Source organism: Balaenoptera physalus (genome assembly GCF_965194825.1).
Source record: "Balaenoptera physalus genome assembly, chromosome: 1".
In the NCBI taxonomy this organism is placed as follows: Eukaryota; Metazoa; Chordata; class Mammalia; order Artiodactyla; family Balaenopteridae; genus Balaenoptera; species Balaenoptera physalus.
Genome location: NC_138882.1, coordinates 83,772,747 through 83,798,208, shown reverse-complemented (window position 1 = coordinate 83,798,208; position 25,462 = coordinate 83,772,747). Strand labels below are relative to the sequence as shown.

General features: G+C 44.5%; 1 protein-coding gene across 5 annotated transcripts in view; it reads right to left on the bottom strand.

The window, feature by feature from the left end:
* KCNN3 (potassium calcium-activated channel subfamily N member 3) overlaps positions 1-25,462 on the bottom strand; it is a 192,747-nt gene that overhangs the window by 61,036 nt on the left and 106,249 nt on the right. For all 5 annotated transcript variants that reach the window (XM_082435569.1, XM_082435567.1, XM_082435565.1 and 2 more), the window contains exon 3: positions 7,444-7,862. In XM_082435569.1, the coding sequence (XP_082291695.1) occupies positions 7,444-7,862 (419 nt within the window). The remainder of the gene's footprint in view (positions 1-7,443; positions 7,863-25,462) is intronic.

Here is a 25,462-nt window from a genome sequence, read left to right as displayed (position 1 = left end):
GTCTTCGTTTCTGTGCGAGGGCTTTCTCTAGTTGTGGCGAGCGGGGGCCACTCTTCATCGCAGTGCGCGGGCCTCTCACTATCGCTGCCTCTCTTGTTGCGGAGCACAGGCTCCAGATGCGCAGGCTCAGTAGTTGTGGTTCACGGGCCCAGTTGCTCCGCGGCATGTGGGATCTTCCCAGACCAGGGCTCGAACCCGTGTCCCCTGCATTGGCAGGCGGACTCTCAACCACTGCGCCACCAGGGAAGCCCGATTGTTATAAATTTTAAGTTTGGTTTCCCCTCATCTTGTTTCAGGCTTTCTGTTTTAAAATTCTTCCTTCCTGGTTCCTTTATTTTTCTGTCTCTGATGATGCTTGTGTGTCTCATCCAGGAATGTGGAAAATGCACATTCTCAAGGTAGGGAAAAGCAAGGCTCTCAGGCAGGGGGTTGGGGGTCTCGGGTCTGCCAACCCCTGGCTCCATGACCCAAGGCACATTGCGTAACCATAACCTCCCTGGGCCTCCATTTCCTCACGTGTAGGATGGAGATAATGATAGTCCCTGTACCTCACAGAGCTGTGGTCTGGATTAAGTGAAATAACACCTGGCTGATGCTATCGTTATCATTATTATACTTATAAAATTCTACCTGTGGTTACCTTTAGCTTTAAAAAATGATTTAAACTATATTTCTCTAATTATTAAAATTGAGAGATAAGGCTTTTAAAATTCTCTTCTACTTAAGATGATGAATTTATCATGCTTTTACTCATCCTTCCTAGACAACTTCTCTCAACTTTTCAATCTGAGAGTTAGCAACCCTCTCATTATTATGGAATTATTATTTTGTTGCATACATTTACTCTTTCCAGAATCTACTTTTTCTTTGACATTAGAATTTCGTTTTACAATCATGTTTAAATGTAGTCTGGATTTCATGTTTACCTGGTTTCAACACTGTCTACCTGTCTTTCTTTCATATAGTTCCATTATTAAGATCTTAATCGTGATTCATCCCTTGGTCAACGGACACACAAGCTCCCCCAAAAAGTGTAGGTTGTAAACTTCTGAGCCCACAAAACTCCAAGAATGACTCTTGTTCCTCTTGTTTCCTCATGTAAATGACACGAATGCCCTAATGTCTCCTGGAATTTAGGGTTCTGAGGAGAAGTCAGCTCTGTGTTGCCTATGTGCTTCTAGGATTGTTTAACCTTATGATTCAGAAAATTTTCCAGAAAAAAAATTATTTTTCCCCCTATTCTAAGTGGAAAACAGGAAACTTTTTGATCTGAATAATCTTAACCTCCCCACCACCCCCCTGGCGCCAATTCTGATAAAGGTTTCTTCATGTATGTCCTTGATTTTGCTTTTATCCAAATCATTCTGGTTTCTTCCTCCAAAATAACTCTAGAGCTAGGATTTAGCCTTGATTCTGCAGCTTCCAATTCTGTCCTATTCACCCTCTTCTCTCATCTCTTTGTTCTTGTCTTCTACATTTGGAGAGAACCTTTGTTTGTCCTTCACATTCCGCATTTTAAAAAATTCAGTCCCCCAATGTGGATTTTCTTTTTGCTAAAACAATTTTCATTTTCTGTGAACTCTAGGCTTATGTGAACCAGATACATTTTCATTTCATACCTGCCCACTCTTCTCTATCATAGAGATCACATCTTCTTGCACCCTGTAAGGGATGCCCAAGAATTTTCAAATGTTGCTTTCTGTTCCTCATAATTAAACGTTATTCTGCATCTTCAGAATTATTTTCCTCTTTCTTAATGCTGCACATTTGTTTCAAGGCCTCCTGTATGATTCCCCTTCCCTCCCCTCCTCAGTCTCCCCCACCCACCCCCCGCCGGGAATTCATCTTTGAATTAGGAGTGATCTATCCAGACCTGGCACCCGGCAGCAGGATTGCCCTAGGCTGCTCCTCTGCCCAACGGGGTGCTGATTTCCCCTTTCTCCAGCTAGAGGGCAGGGTTCCAGGTCTAGCAGGCTTCATCCAATGTGACAGGATACTTTCCTATCCTTACTAACTAGTCCTCTCATTCCCCAAACCAGTGGTTTGCATCCTCTAAAATCATGGACTCCTGCCAGTAAAAAATTTTTGAGCATGCACCCTCCCCCTGCTATATGTATATTTATTATAAATTGTCCACATGTATTACAGTCTACCTGCATATTAAGATTAGCAAAGCTTAATTTTCTTAGATAAAAATAACTATGAACAGAAACTCTGATCATTTCTTTCCGTCGTCCCAGTGGGTCACTGTGCATGTGTTACACGTTGGAGGTTGTGCCTCACATCAGAGGGCCCATGAGAACCCATTGCTCTCAGAGCTCTTCCCAGCTCTGCCCAGCACACAAAGACTCTACTTGGGCACACATGTCAACCCCGTGCTATGTGCTTCCTTCTGTAGACCTTCTCTCTGCTCCTTTCTTGGAGCTGAAGCCCCTGGCGGAGGTGGCAGGAGACTGTGGGAAGGAGACAGGGAGGAGGAGGGAACTGTACTTGCTCCCGGCTTCCGGCTGGTGCAGACCTGGGCGTCTGGGACAGAAGCAGAAGAGACTGGAGGAAGGAAGCCTCTTTTTATCTTCCTTATGATGGGAGGAGTGGCTCTGTTTTAATGAGAGAAAGAATGGCCACTCATTGTTTTTCTCCAGTTCCAGCAGCCAGGTCTCCAGAATCCATTTTCTCACGAAAATGCCAATATACAGACTTAGATGAAAGTTCACACCATCATCACCAAAGACCTGTTGATGGGCTGGAAGGCCTGAGATACTGACACGGCCTGTGAGCAGAACTTGGGGCCTCAGGAGAGAAGAGGCCAAAGGGATTCCAGTCACGAGGCTAGGAGGTCATTTACAAAACTTGGCTCGGGATCACAAGACTCAGCTCACTCTGTCAGTGTCCTGGGAGGCCTTGTTGCTCCTCCCAGGGAGGTAAACAGCCACATGTGAGCTGGCAGACTTCGTTCAGGGCGTGCCGGGAAAGCCCCCTTCCCCACCTTGCTGCCTTTAGGTCTGGGGCCCCCAGTGGTCTCTCCACCAGCTCGGCTGCTTGGTGTGTGACGGTGTTTAATGAGGAGGATCCTCGGATGGGCTCTGGGAGGCCTGTGGGAGGCGGGCACGCGGCCAGGAGAATCCCAGAGAATGGCGAGTGCCACACTGTCAGGCCTCGGAACCCATGATGTAATGCTTCACTGGGGTCCAAGGAAAACAAGCCTGCTGTTGATGCTGCCCTCCCAGCAACCGGGCGCTGCCCTCCCCGTAGCAGGCTGTTCTGGGTAATTACTGATTCCCTCTCCCTCGCTGGAAGGAGGAAATGTGAAATACCTTTATTGTCACATAAAAGCCAACCCCAGATATGAGAAATGTCTTTCAAAATGAGTCTAGCTGAAGAGGGATTTCCATAGCAACTTCAGAAGTGTGTGTTCACAGCTAGAGATGCATCCGGGCTGATGAAACCCACCTGGAATGTGAACAAACCCTGCTCTGCTCATCAGCAGAGGGGAGTTTTTCTAGAGCCTGTCGTGCTGCTATGTGACCTTGGGCGAGTCCTTTACCCTCTCTGCCGTCTCAGGTGACAGAATGGTCATTGATCAGGCTGAGAGAGAAAAACGGCATCTTGCCCACATTGGACAGGGCAGGTCCTTCCACCCTGGTCCGAGGCTTCAGTCCTCCAAAGCAGCCCCTGCCTCCAGTTTCTGTCCGGTCTCTGGTTGAATAATTCCTATCTCAGCCTCTGCCAGTCTTGCTGATTATTTGACATTGGGGAAGGACAATGCTCATTTAAGCTTGATTCTAAAAGAAATTGCTTGGTCTTTTTAAAAGAAGCACTTTGCCTGATTAGGAAAGAATATACTTACTCATAAATGCTTCCACAGTTCCATAGGTCAGATTCCTGGGAAAGAGTCACTGGGACGCTGCGATTTGAGTGCGGGAGGTTTGTTGGGGCTGCTCTCGGGATCAACACCCGTGGGGCCTGAGGGACGAAGGACTGGGGAGAGGGAGGGGTTGAAGTGCCACGTGATCCCTCAGGAGCCCTGGAGCCAGGAAGGCCCTGCAGAGCTGTGAGGTAAAGGGGCTGGGCCTTTAAACTCCTACACTGACAAGTCACTGGATGCTGCTGCCCTGGGCAGGAGGCTTGATCTTAGCTGAGGCAGCTCCCTTCATCCAGGGCAATTCTGCCACAGCCGACAACCCCAGCTGAGGGAGTGAGCCTGGGCTGAGAGGTGGCCCCAGGGTAGCATACCACAGCATCCACTACACTCGGGTATGTTTGAATTTAACATGAAGGCAGCCCTGAAGACAGGGTGATAAAATGGTTAAAAGCACAGACATCAGAGGCAGGCAAAACAGCAAGACTGGGATTTAAGTGTCAGTCTCAGTGGCTTTGAGACGCTCAGATCGGGAAAGTCGCCAGGAGAGTCTAGGCCACAGTTTCCTTGTAAGTGCAGGATTCAGCCTGGGCTGGTGAGACAAACATGAAGTTCAGAGTCCGAAGCAAGTTCAAATTCTGGCTCCATATTTACTGGCTCTGTGACCTCGGGCTAGTTACTTTACATCAGTTTCCTCCGCTCTAAAATGAGGACAGGACTTCCCTGGTGGCGCAGTGGTTAAGAATCCGCCTGCCAATGCAGGGGACACGGGTTTGAGCCCTGGTCTGGGAAGATCCCACATGCCGTGGAGCAACGAAGCCCGCGCGCCACAACTACTGAGCCTGAGCTCCAGAGCCTGTGAGCCACAACTACTGAGCCCGTGTGCCACAACTGCTGACCCCGTGCACCTAGAGCCCGTGCTCCGCAACAAGAGAAGCCCACGCACCACAATGAAGAGCAGCCCCCGCTCTCCGCAACTAGAGAAAGCCCGTGCGCAGCAATGAAGACCCAAGGCAGCCAATAAATAAATAAATAAATAAAAAGAGAGTAACTATTTTAAAAAATAAAAAATAAAAAAAAAATAAAATGAGGACAATTGCAGTGCCTCTACCACAGGGCTACTGGGAGGGCAGATGGAGATAAGAGTGAAGTATTTCACACAGAACTGGCACAGGGTAAGCTCCCAAAAAACAGGGGCAATGACAACACCCCACATGTTTTAATATATCTCATGTGAGATCTAAGCAGAAGCCTTTTGGTCAAAGGGCCTTTTCACAAGAGAAGGGGAAGCTTTAGGAGAACCTTTGATTTGCTCGTTGCTTCTCTGTGCCTTTGCCTTGGACTTCAGCTGGGCATGTCAGTCATCTCCGTAGACAGAGGCCCTGATGGTCTGATGGGGGCCAGGTCAACCCAGCCCCAGTGTGGAGGCCATGGAGTGTCATTCAGTGCCAAATAACGTGCAACAGGGTACTTTGCAAACTACACACTTTGAATCACGCTCATCATCCGATAAAAAATCATCACCCAGACTTCTGACAGGTTCAATAAACAATGAAACTCACTTGCTGGTACTTTGTTCCATGTTTGCGCATCTGAAAAATGGGCTAGTGATACACACCAAACAGGGTCGATTTGAGGACATGGATGCCAAACACCTTAAGGGGCTATGAAAATTCAATTATTATTGCTGTTAGAAGACTCAGCTTTGATCAATTAAAAAGGAAAACAGGAAGAGCATAGGTCTACATATAGTAGGAATTGGTTTGTTCTAATTATAAAAAGGCAGCCACAAGATTCCCAAGAGTTATCAAGAGATCTCCGTTATTAGTATTAATGGTCACTATCATTATCACAGTGTATGCTTCACGTACGTTATCTATTTGACTCCAACAACAAATCCTATAAAGTTAGTATTATTATCCCCAGCTTGCAGATGAGAAAACTGAGGCCCAGACTGGCACCATATTGCTCAGCTAAGGGAACTATGAGGAGTCTGGGGTTGGAACCCAAACATATGCTTTCTCCATTGCAGAAAGAGTGTCTGCTTACCAGAGAAGATTCATGAAGCCTGGTGAGGTATGGTCCTACTTAGAGCAGGTGTTATAATGTCAGCTGCTGAGTAATGACGGGGTTCTGAATACGTGGGTATCGTGTGTCCTTCAGGCTTTGTATGTGAGAAATGTCTCCCAGCATGGCACTGGCTCTCAAGAGACTGACCCTGCCATGCGCAGGGATCCCTGTCTGGCTGCAGCAGAATGGCCTCTTCATCTGACTGTGTGTCTTCTGGCCAAACATCTGAAAGAACTGTCTGCACACAGAACATTTCAAAATAGGTGGGAAATCTGGTTCAGTGAACCCCTGAGATATCGTTAGACTAACTCTCCTCCAGACTTCTTTTGCTTGTTTTATCTCTCCTGGGACACTGGTACATGGAAGATTTGACAATACAATTTTATGTGATAATGAACGAAGGGTGACTACGGGATCCAAGTAAATTACACAGGACGCTTGACCAGGCCTCCCAGCATACTAAAAATAACCTCTCTCAAGTAAATATATATATCTTCCTTCTGTCTCAAGTGAGCCTCACTTTAAAATGAGGACGCTGAGGCCCAGAGAGGTGAAGTGACTTGCTCAAGGTCTTACAGCTACTTAGGGGCAGAATCCAGGTTTTTAACCTCGGCGTTCAGACTCCACATATGAAATCAGAGAAAATGAATATCCAGGACAAGCTTGAAAGGGAGAGGAGTCAGTAAGGGCAGCTTGAGGATGGCGGTGGAAGGGGATAACCACAGACCTACCCTTGAGCCTTGATGATGGCAGTTCTGAGGGGCTGGCGTGATGCCTTAGAGCCCCAGATCTCTATTAGGCCATATTCCCCTTCTCTCCTACCAGCCACCAGCCTCCCAAAACAGTGTTTCCCAAAGTATGTTCCATCAGTGAGGTGCTTCTCAAACTTTAAGGTGCATACAAATCACCAGTGAACTTGTTAAAATGCAAATGCTATTCAGTAGCTCCAGGGTGAGGCCTGAGATTCTGCAATCTAACAAGTTACCAGTGATGCTGGTCTGTGGACCAAATTTTTGAGTAGTGAGGCATCCATAGTGATGTACAATGAAAAGCGTTGGTGGGTGAATACTCTTGAGAAAATCTGGACTAAACAAAATTAAACCAGTTTCATTACTGCAGGACTTCTCAGAGCCTTTAAAATGCTAGCGAACATCCTTGATCTCCAAGAGGGAGAGATAATGCAGAAATTGCGAAGTGTTATATGTGAGAAAGGGGCAATGATATAACCAGAACGCTTTGAGATACACTGGTTTACAAAGAACAGGAAATGAGGTTTATATATGCATTTTTCCCAGCTTACCTTGGTTCCCATGTTTCAATGTTGCAGCTCATATTCAGCCCCAACCCGGTCCTCTCCTTTCCCATTTTCTCCTGAGGTGTTTGCGTACATGCCTGTTTCTTCCATCAGACCACATACATCCGGGCCCCCCTGCTCCTCCTCCCTTCCCCCCTCCCAACATGGGCTGTGTGCTCAGAGGCCCCGGTCGAGTGGAGAACCCGACCCGCCGGAATACCTTTCGCAGACGCGGACGGTCCAGGCAGCGATGATCCACAGTGAGATGCTGAACACGAGGAGCACGGTGCCGGGGCAGATGGTCATGAGGGTCTTCATGACGAAGCGCGTGTTGAAGTTGATCTTGTTGAGGGCCCCGATGCTGCGGGACGAGGCGTCGGTGAAGAGCTTGCTGTGCAGTAGCATGACGCGGGCGATCAGGTACAGGCGCAGGAACATCGGGATGGACAGGATGATGTCCACGTCGGCCTCCGCCCGCGAGGGTGTGTAGGAGAAGGCCAGGCGCGCCGTCCAGAAGAACTTGTACTCGCCAGGAATGGGGTGGATGGCGCACACCAGCATCTCCAAGCTGATGTAGAGGATGCGCTCGTAGGTCATGGCTATCCGCCAGTCGTCGGCACCATTGTCGATCACGAAGAGCTGTGGGAGCAGAGAGCCTGTTAGCACAGCCAGGATGGGACCACACAGCGGGGGCGAGGGAGGATCTGGCAGCTGATCCGCCTCAGGGCCCTCTCGGAGGCCTCGCCTGGGTGAAGAGAGCCCTGGACGGGGAGTCAGGTGACCTGGCTAAGACATGTCAATCTCTGGGCCTCCATTTCTGTAAGTTGCTTCCCAAGATTCCTTCCAGCTCCAAGGAGCCCCTAAACTGGTTGTTTCATGACTAGGAAGAGGAACAACTCACTTGTATTGAACACAGGTCCCTGGGCCCCCGCCACGCCCTGAGCTGAGCCCTAAGGGGGATGCGGAGATGAAAAGGCTATGTTTCCAGAGTGAGCCCATAGGGCTGGCAGAGACGCCTCTTCCCACAGGAGAAAAGTGTCTGCTGGCAGCACTTTGCTCTCAGTCGGTGGTGGGGTGTTAGTGGTGTGGGCCCTGGAGCCACACTGCCTGGGTCTGCATCCTGATCCCAACACTAACTAGCTCTGTGACCTTCTGCAAGTTATTGAGCCTCTCTGTGCCTCAGTTTCCTCATCTGGGGACAATGATAATAATACCTGCTGCATAGTGGGCGCTATGTGGCTGCAATGGATCAGTACGTACGAAGTGCAGAGAATCCTGTCTAGCAACCAGCTCTGTAAGTATTAGCTATTGTTATTTTTAGTGTTATTAATCCATGGGGTCTCTTTCTGTTAATGAGGGTTGGGCTCAGTGATGTCTAAGCTCCCTTCCAGTCCTAACCTTCCTTCCATGAAGATGAGGCTCCCACTGTCGCACCAGGAGGACTGACAAAGCAGCTGAAACAAGCCTTCAGTGAGCACCTGCTATGTGCCCAGCCTGGGCTCAGTGCTGGGTTCGCATACTGGGAAGGCCCAGGCTTGTTCTCAAGGAGGTCCCACAGTGGGGGGTCTCCCACACCCAATGACTGTGAAGGGGGCTTCACGTTCTTCCCCTCCGTGGCCCCAGTCTCCACATCTGTGAAATGCGAGGCCTCTGAGGTCTACCTTGGATATCTGAAGGTTCTGATTCTTAGAAGGTGAGGCCTGCAATCAGGGGCCTGTGCTGGGCATGGGGGCCTCCTGGACAGGTATGCGCCTCACTTATGAGAGGCGATGGAAGCGTTTATCCTCGTGATAATCCTGGGAAGGATTCATGGCCAGAAGGAAATTAGGCTGTGTTAGAAAGAAATTAATGTTGGGGCCAGGGTTGGGTGGAAGAAGTTTGATTTAACCTGGAAATACACCCTCAGCATGGAGGGAGTAACAGAGAGTTTGTGTCAGCGTGGATTGGGCGTGCTGGTTGAAGGCTGAGCTAAGCCTTCCTTGCCCTCACACTTCACCCCACTTCACAGGGAGTTTAGGAACGGAGAGGCCCTTTACTCTGTGTGTCCCACTGTTTCCTCTACGGTTTGGGCCAAAGAAACATTCTGCTGTGTTTTGAAGTTACTCACCAAGCACCCTTCTCTCTTCTCCCTCCTTCACTGCCTGCCCTCCAGGCCACCATGCCCACAACCAAGGACCCAGGAGAGAAAACCGTGGCACCCATGTCTGGGGCCTCTGAGGGTGAAAAGGGCCCATCAAGGGATCTGTGTCAGGGGACTTCCCTGGTGGTCCAGTGGTTAAGACTTTGCCTTCCAACGCAGTGGATGCGGGTTTGATCCCTGGTGGGGGAGCTAAGATCCCATGTGCCTCGTGGCCAAAAAACCAAGACACAAAACAGAAGTAATACTGTAACAAATTCATTAAAGACTTTAAAAATGGTCCACATCAAAAAAAATCTTAAAAAAAAAAAAGGATCTGTGTCATGTCTGAGACAAATTCAAGGTGAACCAATCGAGTCACATGACTTGAACAGGGGTCTCCTGCTTGCCTTGCTTTTAGGGTGTGCCTGTGACATTTGTCTGCCACATGGAGCAAGTGCCAGGCAACTCAGTGGGCTGTCCAGAGGCAAGGGCACCTGCAAAAGTGCACAGGGAAGGGAGGCAGCCTGTGAGAGCACCTCCTTCACCTTTCTGGACCACAGTTTCCCCTTCCTCCTGCCCTGGGACCTCACACAGCTATAATGGGGAATAGGGGAGATAATGGGTATGAAGGGCTTCATAAACTACAAAAGCTCATTCATTCATTCATTCATTCAACAAACATATGTTGGAGGCCCTCTATTTGCCAGGGGGCTGAGCATTCAGGGTTCAAGGAAACAGCTCTGAGCATGACCCCCTGTGATGAAGATCATGGGGGGGAACTAGAAGGCTCTATGGGAGCAAGTGGCTGAGGGGCCGACCTCTGCCCAGGCGGCTGTAATTAGGAAGGTGTGCTCCCTGAACAGGAGAGGGTACCCAGCACAACACCAGCCGAGACTCCCCCTCCCTCCTTCTCCAGCGCAACTGAGCCAGGGGGTTTTCCAGACACGGGTTTCCACCATCAATTAGAGGGACCTAGAGGCTGCTCAAAGGGTTCCCTCTGCTTCTAACTGCTGCTGACAGGCCGAGCCATGGCAACGCGACTGCCTGGCCAGACTCTTCAAATACAAAATGAAAACATCCATCCTATAAGAAAGAACGGCATCAGGTTACTATAGCAACCGGGTTCATTCTGGGCAGGAACTGAAGTAAAGAGTCACAGGTTCCTTGGATTTCCTGATGGAGAATGAGATTGTATACCATCCAAGTTAAAGGTGAGGCACATCGGCGGTTCTGCCCAGCTTGACGGGAGGGTGCTGGCCCCGGGGTGGTGTCCCCACCTGCCTCCCAGGTGCCCCGCTTCTGTTTCAGTTTCCTGGCGCAAGGCTTGGGGTCGGGGGACGACATGGGTAGTGGAGTTGGAGGCTGGCGAGCTAGACTGAAGTCTCACACATCCAGATACTAGCTGTGTGATCTTAGGCAGGTCACACCACTTCTCTGAGCCTATTTCTACATCTCTATCATCAGACTATTAACCTTGACCCTGTCCATCGCACGGGATTAGCATTAGGATCCAATAATACAGATAAGAGGGAATGTGCTTTACCAACTACAGTTGGACCTCCATATCCATGGCTGAAGAACTGTGGATCCGGAGGGCTGAGGGTCCTACACCATTTTATATAAGGGACTTGGGCATCCTCAGATTTTTGTATCCACAGGGTTTCCTGGAACCAATCCCCTGTAGATACCGAGGGATGACTGTATGTTAAAATGTGAGGGATTATTAACCTGGCTGGCCTGGGAGGCACTCATAAATAGTATGTATGGGGGCCAGCAGGGAGATATTTCAGGTTGCAGATTGAGAGCCTCTGCTAGACAGGGCTCCAGTGCAGGGATCTGTGGATCAGCAGGGTGGGCAATACGGCCCAGAAGATTCCATTGCTGTCCCATATGAGGACACCCTTGTGCTTGCTCCCATCTGACCCCTGGAACCACAGTTCTCCAAGTGCAGCCTCACTCAGACTTAGGCAGATAACAGTACCCCACCCTGCCATGTCCTCACTCAGCATCCTGTTCATTCCTTACAAATCACAAATTTCAGTTACGTATTTATTCATATTTACTTGGTTTTTGCCTGTCTCCCCCACCCCAGAGCAGTGGTTCTTGACCTGTCTGCACATCAGAATCACTTGGAGAACTTGTTTAAAAATACCCACACTTGGACCCCAGACCAGGCCAGTCTGAATCTCTGGGCATGAGGCATTGGGATTTTTCTTAAGCTTCCTTGGGTAAGCCTAAAGTGTAACCTGGATTGAGACCCACCAGTCACAGCTGGAGTGCCAAAGGGACAGGGCTGTGTCCACCTTGTTCCCTGTGGTATCTCCAGTGTCAGCCCAGATCTTAGCATATATAGGTGTTGGGTAAATTCTTGCGTAGTGAATCAATAACTACTGCTTACTGTGTGACCCTGGATGACTAAACTCCCCTCTCTTGGGCTCAGTTTCCTCCTCTGAGGAATGAGGGGATAGGTTGGATGATCCCCAAGGTAACTTCTGCTCTGAAGAGCCCTTATTCCGTGGTCCTATGCAGACCTCGTGTGTGGTCTCAGGGCACATGAGCTCCCAGGGGACAGGACCCACGCCTGGCTCATCTCACCTCTCCCTAAGGCCTGAGATGGTCCTGGTACACAGTGGGCAGTCTATAGAATTTTAGTGAGTAAAGGGGTGGGTGGGTGAATGACTGTGTCATGTGAAGAAAAGGACAGGTGGCCAGTGGCCCTTGTTCACCACCCAGAATGGAAACTCCCGTAGAAAACTCATTGCTAAGCCTGTGAGTAATGAAGTACCTGACAATTTATCTTATGCCATGGGAGGGACATCCTCCTGTTCCCAGGGGGTGGTCCAATCTGGAATAAAGGGTCACAGGTGATCTCCAAGCCTTAGAAAGTGCTGGAGAAGTGCTGGAGCACTGCTGGACCAGAGTGGGGAGGGTGGCAAAGGACTGTCCTTCCCTCCATTTGGGTCTCAGCCACCCAGGCCTGGTTCTAGAGCAGCCTGACTGGTCACCCTGATGAATTTTGGAAGAGTGCTGAGGTGATGTGGATGGGATCTGGCATGGGGCAGGGGGTGCCAGAGGGCCCTCGGGGGCTCAGGTGGTGGGGTCCGCTCTGAGCTGTCACAGAGTAGAAGCCTCAGAGGTCGGGGGCTGACAAACATGTTTCCTCCTGACCTGGCCTGGGTTTCCCCTGAGTGAGGAAGGAAAGCCACGATCTCCAAACTGCTGTATCTTTCTGCTTCCTTAGCCTCACACGGTGATGCCGCTCATTTGGGGTATGGCCGGCCTGAAGATGGAATGCTTTGGTGCCAGGGCCTGTGGTCACCTGCAAGTCCCACTCTTACCCCAGATAGTGTCCTGAACAGAGCTGGCTCCAGACCTGATCCTCTGCCACTTAACTGGTTCTAAGAGCCTGTGGGATTTTCAGCCTGTTGGTATAATTCCAAGAGCTTTCGGAGGGAGATTTTATGTGAGAGAGCAATTCCAAACTTGCCTTCAAGGAGCTTGTAATTAGAAAGAAAGGAGAACCAACTCAGTCAATTCAACTCAACTCAATTCAATAAAATAATTAGTAAGAACCAACCAATACTTGAAATTTGCTAAGAGAGCAGATCATAAGTGTTCTCAAAAAAAAAAAAGGTAACGATGTGAGGGGGTAGATGTGTTAACTTGACTGTGGTAATCATTTCACAATGTATACGTATATCAAATCATCACATTGTACACTATACAATTTTATTTGTCGATTATACCTCTATGAAAAAGAACCAACTAGGTGAGAACACTGTGGTGACATAAATATTAATCAGACACATGTCCCATGAATCAGCTCACAATCTCAAGGAGCTCTAGCATAAGAGAGGCATGATAAGGGCCCATCATGGAAAGTTTCTTAGGCAAGATAGGGATTCAGTAGTGCTTGGAAGGCCTGTATCAGACAAACCTGGTGTGGTGCTACCAAAATGCCACCAATTCCTCCAATCCCGTTTGTTTCTTTTTTCACATGTGACTTTGCTTCTCCTCCCAGCAAGAGGTACATATAGTCCATTTCTCAAGGGGTACAGTCCATTTCTCCCTTGAATCTGAACCTGGCCGTGTGCCTTCCTTTGGCCAAATGGACATTAGAGAATGTGATGTAGCTGAGGTTTGTAGAATGTCAATGCGATGGGGCTTGCTGTAGACACGTGGCCCCATTTTCCCCATCACCCCAGCCTACAGCCAGCACCAGCTGCCAGGCACGCGAGTGAGGCCATCCTTGACCAGCTGCATGACAGAAGCTCACCCCAGGTGAGACAGCAGAAGAACTACCAAGCTGAGCCTTGCCCTGATTGCTGACCCACACAATCGTGAGCTAAATGATTATTGTTTTAAGTCATTAATTTTGGGGGTGCTTTGTCATGCAACAAAAGTAATACATAAACAAATCTAATTCACGCGTTTACTTAGCACGCATATTAGAAGTCGGGTGATTTGCCTGCCATGCCCAACACTTCTCTTTTAACTTCTCATGCCACAGCCCCTAGAAGGAACTTCCACCCCCACCCTCCCACCCCGCATAGTTAATCAGACAGGGCCGGCCATTCTATCTCAAGTAACTGGGTAACTGGATGAAGAGGAGATCATGATCAAGGGCCATGCCAGCTTCCCCCAGCCCTGCCCCACCCAGTGGACACATCATTTCATATATCAAAGAATAAATCAAAGCATTTAAAAAATTATTTTGCAAGCAGCTCAGTTATTTTGCATGCAATGTGTTTCTCACAGGCGAGGAAGTCATCTGGTAGACTGAATCGAGGAGCGAAGGCAAAACAGAATTTATCGGGTGTGAAGAAGAAAAACTGCAGGGACTCTGGGAACAGTGAATCTTGTTGGCAAATTTGGGGGGTAAATTGATCAGCTGGCAGCTAGCAAAAAGGTCAATGTGGGCATTCCATCCTTGAGTGGCCAATTAGAGGTATCAAAGAAAACAGTTCAGTTATTTATGGGTTCTCCAGGAACACTTGAATTTCAGCTGTGGCACATGGGTGTGTAACAGGCTCCCTCTCTGTAAAGTCTGCTGGGCTCTTCCATCTGCACCAGTCAGACCAGGTCTGCATGCTTCCCACATTGGAGTTTCTCACAGAGTAATTGTGTGGTTCACCAGCTCACCATGAGGGCCAACACTGAAGGGCCATCTGGTCATCCCAGGACAGGTCATTTCATGTGCAATCACTGGAGCCCACCATGCGTTAGCTGCAGGACTGGAAACAGGCTGTCTCGACAGGGAGACAAGGAGAATGTCCCGGAGCCCCCAGTGTCAACCTGACAGAGCAACAAGCACCAGAGAACCTGCCCTTTTTTTTTTCCCCTTTAGTGTAAATACATTTGGAGTTGATTAATTGGATTTGCTAGTTTCCCCCTTCTATTTTGAAAGACTTGAGGCCTTTTCAATTCTTTATTTAAGAAATATCTTTCCTTAAAATGTTCTCAGCTATTAGGGGAGATCCTGCTTAGACGTTTTCTGACCCATCTGAAAAACTTTCATTCTTGTGCAACTATGAATTTTTTTTAATTAAAAGAGAGAAAATGGAAAAGGCCCTTGTGTTCTCTACTATTCTTTCTCTGTGAGAGAAAAAAATCCAGGGATAATTTCCATGATTTACAAAATATACATGCAGAAAAAAAGCAAGAGAAAAAAATTAAAGATATTCTTAAAATCCAGTAATAATATATACATTTTTTCCCCAAACTCCCTAGAGCATATATTCTGCATGTACACCATTACTATGGGGGTTTCCATGGAAACGACATCTAAAGTCCCGTAATACCTAATTAGGTTTCCCCAAGGACAAGAGCTGATTGCCAGTGATGAAATGAATGTCTGGGTTTGCAGTAATGGCTAACATAAAATTTCCAGTCAGCAAATGCTCCTTGGAACTGGCTGAAGAAAAGGAGGAAGGAAAAGAAGGGAAGGTAGAAGAGAGGTCAGCAAGTAAGGGGGCTGTCAGAAAAGTCTATCATTCTACCACCAACAAGACTCTCAGAGGGCTGGAGTCCATGCTAGCCAGCTCTGAGTCTTTCTAAGAAGAAATCCTCCCCTTCTGAAACTGCTGTGACTTACTGGGCCATGTATAATGTTCTTTGGTGGCTCTTTGGCCTGGCCAGGGTTCTCCTGAGTGCCCCTAGCAGAGTTCATGTGTGGTCTCCTGAAGCGGGCATGAGAACTCATGGGACCCTTGAGCCTGAAGTTTGTTTGGGACTGCCAGAGACCAGTGGTGACCATAAGCCCTTTCTTGTCCCCAGTTCATAGAGAGTAAAAGCTAAGTTATAGCATTTGAGGAAGCCAGTATTTTTCACTCACATAACAAGAATTGTTAACAAGAATAGTGCCTGACCATGGCACCATTGGGGATACAGTGCTCTGCCAATGACCATCTGTGCATGGGCAAGTCCCTTTCCCTCACTGGTCCTCAGATTCTTCCTCTGTAAGATAAAGGGTTGGATCCAATTTGTGGTTTTCCATTTTCTCCTAGCTGTGGAGCTGTTTCTTCTAGTGAGATTTTTCACTAAAGCCCAATATAGGAATCAGATAAACTCAGAGCTCTACTGGTTGAAAGGGTAGAAAAGAGCATTCAAAGGCCAATCATGAGAGGGCAGACAGCAGAAGCAAGAAGAACTACACTCCTGCAGCCTGTGGAACAAAAACCACATTCACAGATAGATAGACAATATGAAAAGGCAGAGGGCTATGTACAAGATGAAGGAACAAGATAAAACCCCAGAAAAACAACTAAATGAAGTGGAGATAGGCAACCTTCTAGAAAAAGAATTCAGAATAATGATAGTGAAGATGATCCCGGACCTCGGAAAAGAATGGAGGCAAAGATCGAGAAGATGCAAGAAATGTTTAACAAAGACCTAGAAGAATTAAAGAACAAACAAACAGAGATGAACAATACAATAACTGAAATGAAAAATACACTAGAAGGAATCAATAGCAGCATAACTGAGGCAGAAGAACAGATAAATGACCTGGAAGAAACATGGTGGAATTCATTGCCGCAGAACAGAATAAAAAAAAAAAAGAATGAAAAGAAATGAAGACAGCCTAACAGATCTCTGGTACAACATTAAACTCAACAACATTCGCATTATAGGGGTCCCAGAAGGAGAAGAGAGAGAGAAAGGACCCAAGAAAATATTTGAAGAGATTATAGTAGAAAACTTCCCTAACATGGGAAAGGAAATAGCCACCCAAGTCCAGGAAGCACAGAGAGTCCCAGGCAGGATAAACCCAAGGAGAAACACTCTGAGACACATAGTAATCAAACTGGCAAAAATTAAAGACAAAGAAAAATGACTGAAAGCAGCAAGGGAAAAATGACAAATAACATACAAGGGAACTCCCATAAGGTTAACAGCTGATTTCTCAGCTGAAACTCTACAAGCCGGAAGGTAGTGGCATGATATATTTAAAGTGATGAAAGGGATTAAAGTGATGAAAGGGAAAAACCTACAACCAAGATTTCTCTACCCGGCAAGGATCTCATTCAGATTCGATGGAGAAATCAAAAGCTTTACAGACAAGCAAAAGCTAAGAGAATTCAGCACCACCAAACCAGCTCTACAACAAATGCTAATGGAACTTCTCTAAGTGGGAAACACAAGAGAAGAAAAGGACCTACAAAAACAAACCCATAACAACTAAGAAAATGTAATAGGAACATACATATCAATAATTACCTTAAACATGAAGGGATTAAATGCTCCAACCAAAAGACACAGGCTTGCTGAATGGGTACAAAAACAAGACCCAGATTTATGCTGTCTACAAGAGACCCACTTCAGACCTAGGGACACATACAGACTGAAAGTGAGGGGATGGAAAAAGATATTCCATGCAAATGGAAATCAAAAGAAAGCTGGAGTAGCAATACTCACAGCAGATAAACTAGACTTTAAAATAAAGAATGTTACAAGAGACAAGGAAGGACACTACATAATGATCAAGGGATCAATCCAAGAAGAAGATATAACAATTATAAATATATATGCACCCAACATAGGAGCACCTCAATACATAAGGCAACTTCTAACAGCTATAAAAGAGGAAATAGACAGTAACACAATAATAGTGGGGGACTTTAAAACCTCACTTACACCAATGGACAGACCATCCAAACAGAAAATTAATAAGGAAACACAAGCTTTAAATGACACAATAAACCAGATAGATTTAATTGATACTTATAGGACATTCCATCCAGAAACAGCAGATTACACTTTCTTCTCAAGTGCTCATGGAACATTCTCCAGGTTAGATCACATCTTGGGTCACAAATAAAGCCTCAGTAAATTTAAGAAAATTGAAATCATATCAAGTATCTTTATTGACCACAACGCTATAAGATTAGAAGTCAATTACAAGGAAAAAAATGAAAAAAACACAACCACATGGAGGCTAAACAATACATTACTAAATAACCAAGAGATCACTGAAGAAATCAAAGAGGAAATCAGAAAATACCTAGAAACAAATGACAATGAAAACACGACGATCCAAAACCTATGGGATGCAGCAAAAGCAGTTCTATGAGGGAAGTTTATAGCAATACAAGCCTACCTCAAGAAACAAGAAAAATCTCAAATAAACAGTCTAACCTTACACCTAAAGGAACAACAGAAAGAAGAACAAACAAAACCCAAAGTTAGCAGAAGGAAAGAAATCATAAAGATCAGAGCAGAAATAAATGAAATAGCAACAAAGAAAGCAATAGCAAAGATCAATAAAACTAAAAGCTGGTTCTTTGAGAAGATAAACAAAATTGATAAACCATTAGCCAGACTCATCAAGAAAAAGAGGGAGAGGACTCAAATCAACAAAATTAGAAACGGAAAAGGAGAAGTTACAACAGACACCACATAAAGCAAAGCATCCTAAGAGACTATTACAAGCAACTCTATGCCAATAAAATGGACAACCTGGAAGAAATAGACAAATTCTTAGAAAGGTATAACCTTCCAAGACTGAACCAGGAAGAAACAGAAAATATGAGCAGACAAATAACAAGTAATGAAATTGAAACTGTGATTAAAAATCTTCCAACAAACAAAAGTCCAGGACCAGATGGCTTCACAGGTGAATTCTATCAAACATTTAGAGAAGAGTTAACACCCATCCTTCTCAAACTCTTCCAAAAAACTGCAGAGGAAGGAACACTCCCAAACTCATTCTATGAGGCCACCATCACCCTGATACGAAAACCAGACAAACATACCACAAAAAAATAAAATTACAGACCAATATCACTGATGAGTATAGATGCAAAAATCCTCAACAAAATACTAGCAAACAGAATCCAACAACACATTAAAAGCATCATACACCATGATCAAGTGGGATTTATCCCAGGGATGCAAGGATTCTTCAATATATGCAAATCAATCAAATTGATACACCATATTAATAAATTGAAGAAGAAAAACCATATGATCATCTCAATAGATGCAGAAAAAGCTTTTGACAAAATTCAACACCCGTTTATGATAAAAACTCTCCAGAAAGTGGGCATAGAGGGAAACTACCTCAACATAATAAAGGCCATATATGACAAACCCACAGCAAACATCATTCTCAATGGTGAAAAACTGAAACCATTTCCTCTAAGAACAGAACAAGGATGTTCACTCTCACCACTATTATTCAACATAGTTTTGGAAGTCCTAGCCTCGGCAATCATAGAAGAAAAAGAAATAAAAGGAATACAAATTGGAAAAGAAGAAGTAAAACTGTCACTGTCTGCAGATGACACGATACTATACACAGAATCCTAAAGATGCCACCAGAAAACTATTAGAGCTAATCAATGAATTTGGTAAAGTTGCAGGATACAAAATTAATGCACAGAAATCTCTTGCATTCCTATACACTAATGATGAAAAATCTGAAAGAGAAATTAAGGAAACACTCCCATTTACCACTGCAACAAAAAGAATAAAATACCTAGGAATAAACCTACCTAGGGAGACAAAAGACCTGTATGCAGAAAACTATAAGACACTGATGAAAGAAATTAAAGGTGATACAAACAGATGGAGAGATATACCATGTTCTTGGACTGGACAAATCAACATTGTGAAAATGACTATACTACCCAAAGCAATCTACAGATTCAGTGCAATCACTATCAAATTACCAATGGCATTTTTCACAGAACCAGAACAAAAAATCTTAAAATTTGTATGGAGACACAAAAGACCCTTAATAGCAAAAGCAGTCTTGAGGGAAAAAAACGGAGCTGGAGGAATCAGGCTCCTGGACTTCAGACAATACTACAAAGCTACAGTAATCAAGACAATATGGTACTGGCACAAAGAACAGAAATATAGATCAATGGAACAGGATAGAAAGCCCAGAGATAAACCCACGCACCTATGGTCAACTAATCTATGACAAAGGAGGCAAAGATATACAATGGAGAAAAGACAGTCTCTTCAATAAGTGATGCTGGGAAAACTGGACAGCTACATGTAAAAGAATGAAATTAGAACACTCCCTAACACCATACACAAAAATAAACTCAAAATGGATTAGAGACCTAAATGTAAGACTGGACACTATAAAACTCGTAGAGGAAAACATAGGAAGAACACTCTTTGACATAAATCACAGCAAGATCTTTTTTGATCCACCTCCTAGAGTAATGGAAACAAAAACAAAAATAAACAAATGGGACTTAATGAAACTTAAAAGCTTTTGCAAAGCAAAGGAAACTACAAACAAGATGAAAAGACAACCCTCAGAATGGGAGAAAATATTTGCAAATGAAGCAACTGACAAAGGATTAAACTCCAAAATTTACAAGCAGCTCATGCAGCTCAATATCAAAAACAAAAACAAAAAACAACCCAATCCAAAAATGGGCAGAAGACCTAAATAGACATTTCTCCAAAGAAGATATACAGATTGCCAACAAACACATGAAAGGATGCTCAACATCACCAGCCATTAGAGAAATGCAAATCAAAACCACAATGAGGCATCACCACACACCAGTCAGAATGGCCATCATCAAAAAATCTACAAACATTAAATGCTGGAGAGGGTGTGGAGAAAAGGGAACCCTCTTGCACTGTTGGTGGGAATGTAAATTGATACAGCCACTATGGAGAACAGTATGGAGGTTCCTTAAAAAACTAAAAATAGAACTACCATATGACCCAGCAATCCCACTACTGGGCATACACCCAGAGAAAACCATAATTCAAAAAGACACATGCACCCCAATGTTCATTGCAGCACTATTTACAATAGCCAGGGCATGGAAGAAAACTAAATGCCCATCGACAGACGAATGGATAAGTAAGATGTATATACAATGGAATATTACTCAGCCATAAAAAGGAACAAAATTGGGTCATTTGTAAAGAGGTGGATGGATCTAGAGACTGTCATACAGAGTGAAGTAAGTCAGAAAGAGAAAAACAAATATCATATATTAATGCATATATGTGGAACCTAGAAAAATGGCATAGATGAACCGGTTTGCAGGACAGAAATAGAGACACAGATGTAGAGAACAAACGTATGGACACCAAGGGAGGAAAGTGGCAGGAGGGGGGGTGGTGGTGGGATGAATTGGGAGATTATGATTGACATGTATACACTAATATGTATAAAATGGATAACTAATACGAACCTGTTGTATAAAAAAAAATAAAATAAAATTCAAAAAGAAAAAAAAAAAAGGCCAACTCATTCACCTCGTCCTCTGCCTAGCTCTCTGTGGTGGCCCATACCCCTCCATAGAACCCTTCAGTTGAAAAACCGTTGGCTGGACCAGTTGGCCTCTAGTTATAATGAGGGATAAGTTGTGGTAATCAAGGTGCTTTGGATCTACTTCAAGGGATGCTGGGTGCACGGGCATGGAACTTTTACCAGATCAGTTTGCTCTTTCGTTCTTTCTCTGTCTTTCTCTCTCTCTCTCTCTTTCTCTCTTTTGTTCTTTCTTTCTGGGTTGAGTCCCTATTATGTGACAGTCACCATGCCAAGCTCTGGGGATATAGCAAGAACAAGTAAACAAGACCTCTATCATCATGGAGCTTACGTTCTAATGGAGAAAAACAGATAAGAAACAGGTAAACCATTTAATTTCAGTACGTGATGCCTGCTAGGAAGAAACAAGAGCAGCCTGGGTAGAAGTTGTGCTGTCTTGGGCAGGCAGTCCAGGCAGGGCTCTCTGAGAACTGAACCTTAGAGTGAAAGGTAAACCCTGCAAAGGTAGGCACTGCAGGCAGAGGGGACAGCACCTGCAAAGCAGGATAGAGCTCGGAGCATTTGAGAAATGAAAGAAAGAAGGCCAATCTAGGAAATAAGTGACGGGTGGTACCAGATGAGGCCAAGAAGGTAGCAGGACCCAGATCACTGGGACCTGGGAAGCCAGGGTAGGTGCGGCTGGAGGGGCAGGGAGAGCACAGGCCCACCCCCCTCAGGGCCGAGTCCATGCCATCACCACTTTCTGAAGACAGACTGTACACAGATTGAATACATGTCTGCATTAGTCAGCTTGGGCCACCATAACAAAGTACCACTGACTGGGTGACTTAAGCAACAGAACTTTTCATTTTCTCACAGTTCTGGAGGCTGGAAGTCTGAGATCCAGGTAGTCAGCATGGCCAGGTTCTGGCGAGGACTCTCTTCCTGGCTTGTAGACAGCTGCCTTCTCACTGTGTTCTCACATGGCAGAGAGAGCAAGAGAGACCGAGAGAGATCTCTCTTCTTATAAGGCCACAGTCCTATCAGATTGGGCTACTACTATACCTCATTTAACCTTAATTATCTCCTGAAGACCCTATCTCCAAATACAGTCACATTGGGGATTAGGGCTTCAACATATGGATTTTGAGGGGGACACAATTCAGTTCATCGTAGTGTCCTTATGTGTCCAAATTAACCCAAAGTCCAACTACAGGCCAAACCAAGTGATTCTGCACATACTATCTCATTGCAACCTCACAATCTTCCTGTAAAGAAGTAATATCATGCCCATTTTGCAGATGGAGAGACTAACCTAGAGAGGTTAAATTGATTGCCCAGGGCCCTGCATTCTACTTTTTTTTTTAACATCTTTATTGGAGTATAATTGCTTTACAATGGTGTGTTAGTTTCTGTTTTATAACAAAGTGAATCAGCTATACATATACATATATCCCCATATCTCCTCCCTCTTGCATCTCCCTCTCACCCTCCCTATCCCACCCCTCTAGGTGGTCACAAAGCACCGAGCTGATCTCCTTGTGCTATGCAGCTGCTTCCCACTAGCTATCTATTTTACATTTGTTAGTGTATATAAGTCCATGCCACTCTCTCACTTCGTCCCAGCTTACCCTTTCCCCTCCCTGTGTCCTCAAGTCCATTCTCTACATCTGCATCTTTATTCCTGTCCTGCCCCTAGGTTCTTCAAAACCTTTTTTTTTTTTTTAGATTCTACATATATGTGTTAGCATATGGTATTTATTTTTCTCTTTCTGACTTACTTCACTCTGTATGACAGTCTCTAGGTCCATCCACCTCACTACAAATAAATCAATTTTGTTTCATTTTATGGCTGAGTAATATTCCATTGTATATATGTGCCACATCTTCTTTATCCATTCATCTGGCGATGGACACTTAGGTTGCTTCCATGTCCTGGCTATTGTAAATAGAGCTGCAATGAATATTGTGGTACATGACTCTTTTTGAATTATGGTTTTCTCGGGGTATGCCCAGTAGTGGGATTACTGGGTCGTATGGTAGTTCTATTTTTAGATTTTAAGGAACCTCCATAGTGGCTGTATCAATTTACATTCCCACCAACAGTGCAAGAGGGTTCCCTTTTCTCCACACCCTCTCCAGCATTTACTGTTTGTAGATTTTTTGATGATGGCCATTCTGACTGGTGTGAGGTGATACCTCATTGTGGTTTTGTTTTCCATTTCTCTAATGACTGGTGATGCTGAGCATCCTTTCATGTGTTTGTTGGCAATCTGTATATCTTCTTTGGAGAAATGTCTATTTAGGTCTTCTGCCCATTTTTGGATTGGGTTGTTTTTTTTTTTTTTTTTTTTGATATTGAGCTGCATGAGCTGCTTGTAAATTTTGGAGTTTAATCCTTTGTCAGTTGCTTCATTTGCAAATATTTTCTCCCATTCTGAGGGTTGTCTTTTCATCTTGTTTGTAGTTTCCTTTGCTTTTCATAAGCTTTTAAGTTTCATTAAGTCCCATCTGTTTATTTTTGGTTTTATTTCCATTTCTCTAGGAGGTGGGTCAAAAAGGATCTTGCTGTGATCTATGTCATAGAGTGTTCTGCCTATGTTTTCCTCTAAGAGTTTTATAATGTCTGGCCTTACATTTAGGTCTGTAATCCATTTTGAGTTTATTTTTGTGTATGGTGTTAGGGAGTGTTCTAATTTCATTCTTTTACATGTAGCTGTCCAGTTTTCCCAGCACCACTTATTGAATAGGCTGTCTTTTCTCCATTGTATATTCTTGCCTCCTTTATCAAAAATAAGGTGACCATATGTGTGTGGGTTTATCTCTGGGCTTCCTATCCTGTTCCATTGACCTATATTTCTGTTCTTTGTGCCAGTACCATACTGTCTTGATTACTGTAGCTTTGTAGTATAGTCTGAAGTCAGGGAGTCTGTTTCCTCCAGCTCCGTTTTTTTCACTCAAGACTGCTTTGTCTATTCGGGGTCTTTTGTGTTTCCATACAAATTGTGAAATTTTTTGTTCTACTTATGTGAAAAATGTCATTGGTAGTTTGATAGGGATTGCATTGAATCTGTAGATTGCTTTGGGTAGTATAGTCATTTTCACAATGTTGATTCGTCCAGTCCAAGAACATGGTATATCTCTCCATCTGTTGGTATCATCTTTAATTTCTTTCATCAGTGTCTTATAGTTTTCTGCATACAGGTCTTTTGTCTCCTTAGGTAGGTTTATTCCTAGGCATTTTACTCTTTTTGTTGCAGTGGTAAGTGGGAGTGTTTCCTTAATTTCTCTTTCAGATTTTTCATCATTAGTGTATAGGAATGCAAGAGATTTCTGTGCATTAATTTTGTATCCTGCTACTTTACCAAATTCATTGATTAGCTCTAGTAGTTTTCTGGTAGCATCTTTAGGATTCTCTATGTATAGTATCATGTCATCTACAAACTGTGACAGCTTTATTTCTTCTTTTCTGATTTGTATTCCTTTTATTTCTTTTTCTTCTCTGATTGCTGTGGCTAAAACTTCCAAAACTATGTTGAATAATAGTGGCGAGAGCGGACAACCTTGTCTTGTTCTTGATCTTGGAGGAAATGCTTTCCGTTTTTCACCATTGAGAATGATGTTGGCTGTGGGTTTGTCATACATGGCCTTTATTATGTTGAGGTAAGTTCCCTCTATGCCTACTTTCTGGCGGGTTTTTATCATAAATGGGTGTTGAATTTTGTCAAAAGCTTTTTCTGCATCTATTGAGATGATCATATGGTTTTTCTCCTTCAATTTGTTAACATGGTGTATCACATTGACTGATTTGCATATATTGAAGAATCCTTGCATTCCTGGGATAATCCCCACTTAATCATGGTGTATGATCCTTTTAATGTGCTGTTGGATTCTGTTTGCTACTATTTTGCTGAGGATTTTTGCATCTATGTTCATCAGTGATATTGGCCTGTAGTTTTTGTTCTTTGTGACATCTTTGTCTGGTTTTGGTATCATGGTGATGGTGGCCTCATAGAATGAGTTTGGGAGTATTCCTCCCTCTGCTATATTTTGGAAGAGTTTGAGAAGGATAGGTGTTAGCTCTTCTCTAAATATTTGATAGAATTCGCCTGTGAAGCCATCTGGTCCTGGGCGTTTGTTTGTTGGAAGATTTTTAATCACAGTCTCAATATCAGTGCTTGTGACTGGTATGTTTATATTTTCTATTTCTTCCTGGTTCAATCTCAGAAGGTTGTGCTTTTCTAAGAATTTGTTCATTTCTTCCAGGTTGTCCATTTTATTGTCATATAGTTGCTTGTAGTAATCTCTCATGATCCTTTGTATTTCTGCAGTGTCAGTTGTTACTTCTCCTTTTTCATTTCTAATTCTATTGATTTGAGTCTTCTCCCTTTT